We start from the raw sequence: 4,622 nt of genomic DNA, 5'->3' as shown, positions 1-4,622 counted from the left end.
AGGGCCACGGCGTTCTGAGGCGCTCCCGGCAGCGACTGCAGAGCCAGGCGCTCAATGGCGGCGGCGAGGTCCTGGTACGTCTCCCCGGGCTCTTGACGGCGGGCTCGCAGGCGGTGGTACTGCACACGGGGTTGACCTGAGGCACCATAGTGGTCGGCGCGGAGGCCCGCCAGAACAGTGTAAGAGCCCAGCTGGTCGGGCGGCACGTTCTGCAGCAGCTCGGTGGCGCGGCCCCTCAGTTTTGCAACGAGCATCCATGCCTTCATTTGCTCGTCCCAGCCTCTCGCCGCCGCAATACCGTCCAGCTGGATGCGGTAAGCATCCCACGAGATGGTGCCGTCAAATGTGGGCAATTCCACAACGTCCAACGAACACTGCGGCGAGGACGCACCCGCGCCGAGCACGCCATTGGCGGCCACGACCGCAGGCCCAGCGACGGCAGAGCCGTAAACAGCGGCGGCGGGGACGCCCAAAGGCACCTGACCTGTGCTCGGCTCGGCTGGCACCAGGCGACGGAGTTCGCGCCGGAGAGCTTCCATCTCCCCAGCCTGGGCAGTCAGACGGGCCTCCCATGCGTCCATCCGTTGGGTGACTGTATCCAGGAGGCGCTCAACACCGGCGTCCGGCTGCTGCGAAGAGCCAAGCCTCTCCGAGCGCCTAGGTCTAGCGGCGCCGGCCGCCGCGTCGTCGGCGCTATCGGCTGGTGGTGGACTCCTGTCGTCTGGCACGTCGGGTGCTTGATTCTGGGAGCGGGTGAGCGGCATGATCCCACCGCTGCCACCAAAATGTTAAGGTGTGGGATGCCACGGGGTGGCCACGGGCCCGCCCAGAGAAATATAGCAGCAGTACGGAGGAGAGCCGGCGAAGCACGACCGGCGGCGGCCAAGCTTTCTCGTTCTATCTCCCTCGTGCTAGAGCCGCGCGCTCGCCGCTCGCGCTCGCTCTCCGCCTCTTCTTTTATTCCCGTATCAGTATTGAGAATTGAGCGAACTTCGGTGAGTCCTTGATCGCTTGATCGGTGAGTCCTTGATCGCTATTTTGGGTTTCATGTCTCTAAGTAATTTTATCCTCAAGAACATGCCAAATCATTTCAAGCACTTCGAACATTCTGTGTCAAACAGGTGGCCCCGATATATTTAATGCAAATGATGGATCTGGGGGGGGGGTCCCACTCCGATGGCCGCTCTCTTGGCACATATACAACAGATCGAAACTATGGGCATAAATTGTGACGATGCGCGCCCACAGTTGCCATGTGATATAGTGTGGTCACGTGGTGACTGCTTTGGTCAATTTGACCTTCATTTCAAACAGAAAAGTCCTTGACAAATGTAAGTAGTAAGAGGTAACGCTGTTAAAAGGATCACAAGGTGCTTTCGCGTCTACTCTTCGGAGGAAGCTTAAGCGTCCTCCTAATTTTGGTGTATCTTACAATGCTGTGGGACGCGTCACCGGTGCGAACCATGTTAGTTATGGTACATGCAGCCAGTTGTGCACATGCGCTGTTACCATGGCCACCGGGGAGGAGGAGTGGGTGTGGCGCGCCTTTCCTCAAAATGCCTTTCAATTTTCAGTTTTCTCTTCTTTCCCTCTCTCCTTTATCTCTTCCTTTACGGCGCGGTTCTGGTGTCCACCGAGATATGCGAGACGGTTACTGTCCAGGGTGCCTATTCTCGACAATTCACCATTTTGTTCAAATTGTGACGTAGGCGTGACGTAACCATCAAGGCGGTGCCAGGACACGTAAGCACAGAAGGAGGTTGCGAAATGTGAAGAATAAAACAAAAAAAGGATAAACACAAACGATGTCGTCTGCTACTGTTGGCGCCAAGTGCAAAAAAAATGACGTTCCGGCAGCGTCATTATAGTCATTCTGCTGCGAGGCCGTGTTAAATGGCACTCACTGTGCACCAGCTGTAAACAGAATCAACAGGTGCGTGCACACAGACCATAGCGGCCTTGGTGAGAGCCCGCACATGCAGCGACTGGCGCGCACTTTCACTGGCAGAGTAATGCTTGCCTTTGGCGACTGGGCCTTGCAAAGTGCCATGGTCGAAAAACGAAAAGGGCACATTAAGTAACGTCTTGGCCGCTGGAAACGATTTTCGCTCCATGGCCTCAGCTTCGCACCGTTGTATATAAGTGGTTCTGATGACAAAAAATGCTGATGATTTCGACAGCTTTGTGATGCGCTAAAGAATAACGCTCATCCAACAACTAGAGGCTTTTCACAATCAGCAAAGAAATAAACGCAACTCAATTTTTTTGTAGAGTTGCTACTGCATTAACAGGGTGGCTGTGACTGAACTCGTGAGCAGTGTGTTCGTTTTGGCAGTCGTCTGCTGTCGTCTGCTACGGAGCACCAGTGACGAGCATGGAGCCTCCGTGTGCGAGCGTGGCCCACGGTAAGCAGCGTGGTGTTTATACACCGCGTTGCAGTGCAGATCAACTTGAGGTCATGCTCTGTTTTATGGAGCAGCATGCCGGTCTGGGCCGCGGGGCCAGCGAGGCGATGCCGGCAGAAAGACGCCAGCGCCTGTGGGTGCAGCTGGCGGCCGAGATGAACAAGCTGGGGCCGGCACCGCACTCGCGGGAAGGCTGGAAGCCCTTCTGGCAGCAGCGGGTGAGGCAAGCGCGAACTGCAGGCTCGCTAGTCGGTACCGAACACAGTTGCGCTAATCTGCTTTTGGAGCGCGGCGTGGCACGGTTACACTTTCACTATCACGTGTGTGCTCTTCGGTGCCCGCGAATTTTGCCCGCTCGTCCAGTTAGGAGGGCCTGTGCAAAGGCCAGTGTACTGCTGTGCACTTGTGCTTACCCAGTGTCACATGTGCAGACGCGCCGAACGTCGTCACACGCTCTGGTGGCTTCTAAACAACTAATGTTGCAATACATGGCTTTCAGCACGAGGCCCGTTAAGAGACACACAGTTGAAAACTGGACATATCTAATACCTTACTCTGTCTAATCCAGCAGGGCAACCTATACATTTGGCATATTAGGCTGCAAGCTATTTGTCCTAGATTTTGTCAAGGAATAGTCGGGCCTCTTGGAATGCTTATAACTCTCCCGCCTCACTTCCCTTTTAGGTATGAGAGTCATATCATTTTATTCATGCAGAACTACAGGCGGGGGTCTGCCGAACCCGGAGGCAATGCTAAGCCCAAGTGATGCCCGAATTCTGGGAATCGTTGGCGAAGACTGCTCCGTGGGGCGCAGGTCTCCGGCCGTAGTCGGCATGGAACCGGCAGCTGCAGTTTCACCGGTGAGTAACTATGAAAGAATTTTCTCAGCTTGCAATAAGAAATGTCAGCACCTTTCTACAGCAAGTGGTTGCTGCTAACAGGCAGGAGCTGAAATCGCTAGGACACTCTGCTAGCGCATTACAGAATGATGCAAGCATGCATGCTAGCCGTGCATAAATTCACATATCTTTTGTTCCCATATCACCATGGTGCATTCGTAACGTCCTTGAAATATGCCTCAGCAAAAGATGTCTCAAAAAGAATGAAGCTGGGATCATAAATATATAAAATCTTTTTTATTGAAAATTAAATATAGCATGGCACATCGTCGAAAGCATCACAAAAAATCAATGCTTGTGTTGCCGCTGAAGTATGACTGAACTGTAAGTATTCATCGTATGCACTCGCAGGCACCCAGCCCAGCGCCACAGGCGTCACAAGTCGTGGACGACCATGTCTATTGCTCAGTACAAGGTTTGTCATGTACTTCAGTAGACAACAGCTTTCTAAGCATGTTCAGGTGACAGTTACAAGCATGGTGAGACATAGCGTTTAAGCATTGTTAGAGGAAATGTGATCATAACTATCACACTGTCAGTTGGCTAATATATCTGCGGATTTACACTGAACAAACTTGTATTTTTCAGTAAATCACCACTGTTTTTGCAGTCGTAACATTACTTTTATGCATTTATGGCCAAATTGTGTTGTATACATGGCACCACATTTCAATGTATGCTACCTGAAATGGAAAAAGGTGTACAACCCAAGAATGCTCCTGCAGTAAAGTGAAGCATAAGACAATGCAACAAAAATGTGACGCATGTTCCTAGGCAGAAGTGTCTTGTGATTACATCACAGGAAAACACGCTGAAATTACACATATGCAGAGAACGAGGACCAGCCAAGTGCGCTAGCTACACCGCCACCAACACAACAAGCTGCACCGCACCAGCAAGGTGGCCCAATCAGGTGGCTGCATGCACTTCACCTCTCCAGCAAGACCACCCATGCAGTGTCCAACAAAGGTGCAACGGGATCGCCGCTCTAACAGAACAACAAGGGTGCCTGGCCACAACAAAGGACCAGCAGCTCCGGCAGATGACGACAGTCCTGGCATCATTAGGGCCCACCTGGCAGGGGTAAAATATTAAAGACTATGTTCAGTGTTTCCCTCAGGACGGTGTTAAAGAACGTTTGTTGTCTTTGCAAAAAAAAAAGATTGAAAGCCTGCAGGTCCGCCAGGTCAATGCCGTCGAGCAGCTGGTGCAGGCCCTGCACGACATTAACAACACACTGCAGGGCCGGAACCAGGTGCCCTGCGAGAATGGTGGCGATCCATGAAATGAGTTCAGAGGAACACAACAGAGTACGACC

At 52.6% G+C, this 4,622-nt stretch overlaps 1 protein-coding gene across 1 annotated transcript; it reads left to right on the top strand.

Moving 5' to 3' along the window:
- The first annotated feature begins 3,135 nt into the window (after positions 1-3,135).
- On the top strand, positions 3,136-4,322 carry LOC144098574 (uncharacterized). Its single transcript, XM_077631326.1, has 3 exons — positions 3,136-3,265; positions 3,656-3,719; positions 4,136-4,322. The coding sequence occupies exons 1-3, from the start codon at positions 3,155-3,157 to the stop codon at positions 4,294-4,296; spliced, it is 336 nt and encodes a 111-aa protein (XP_077487452.1). The 5' UTR covers positions 3,136-3,154; the 3' UTR covers positions 4,297-4,322.
- Positions 4,323-4,622: the final 300 nt, after the last annotated feature.

Source organism: Amblyomma americanum, chromosome 1, assembly GCF_052857255.1.
Source record: "Amblyomma americanum isolate KBUSLIRL-KWMA chromosome 1, ASM5285725v1, whole genome shotgun sequence".
Taxonomy (NCBI): Eukaryota; Metazoa; Arthropoda; class Arachnida; order Ixodida; family Ixodidae; genus Amblyomma; species Amblyomma americanum.
The sequence above is the reverse complement of the archived record's forward strand: the minus strand, read 5'-3'. Positions and strand labels throughout refer to the sequence as shown.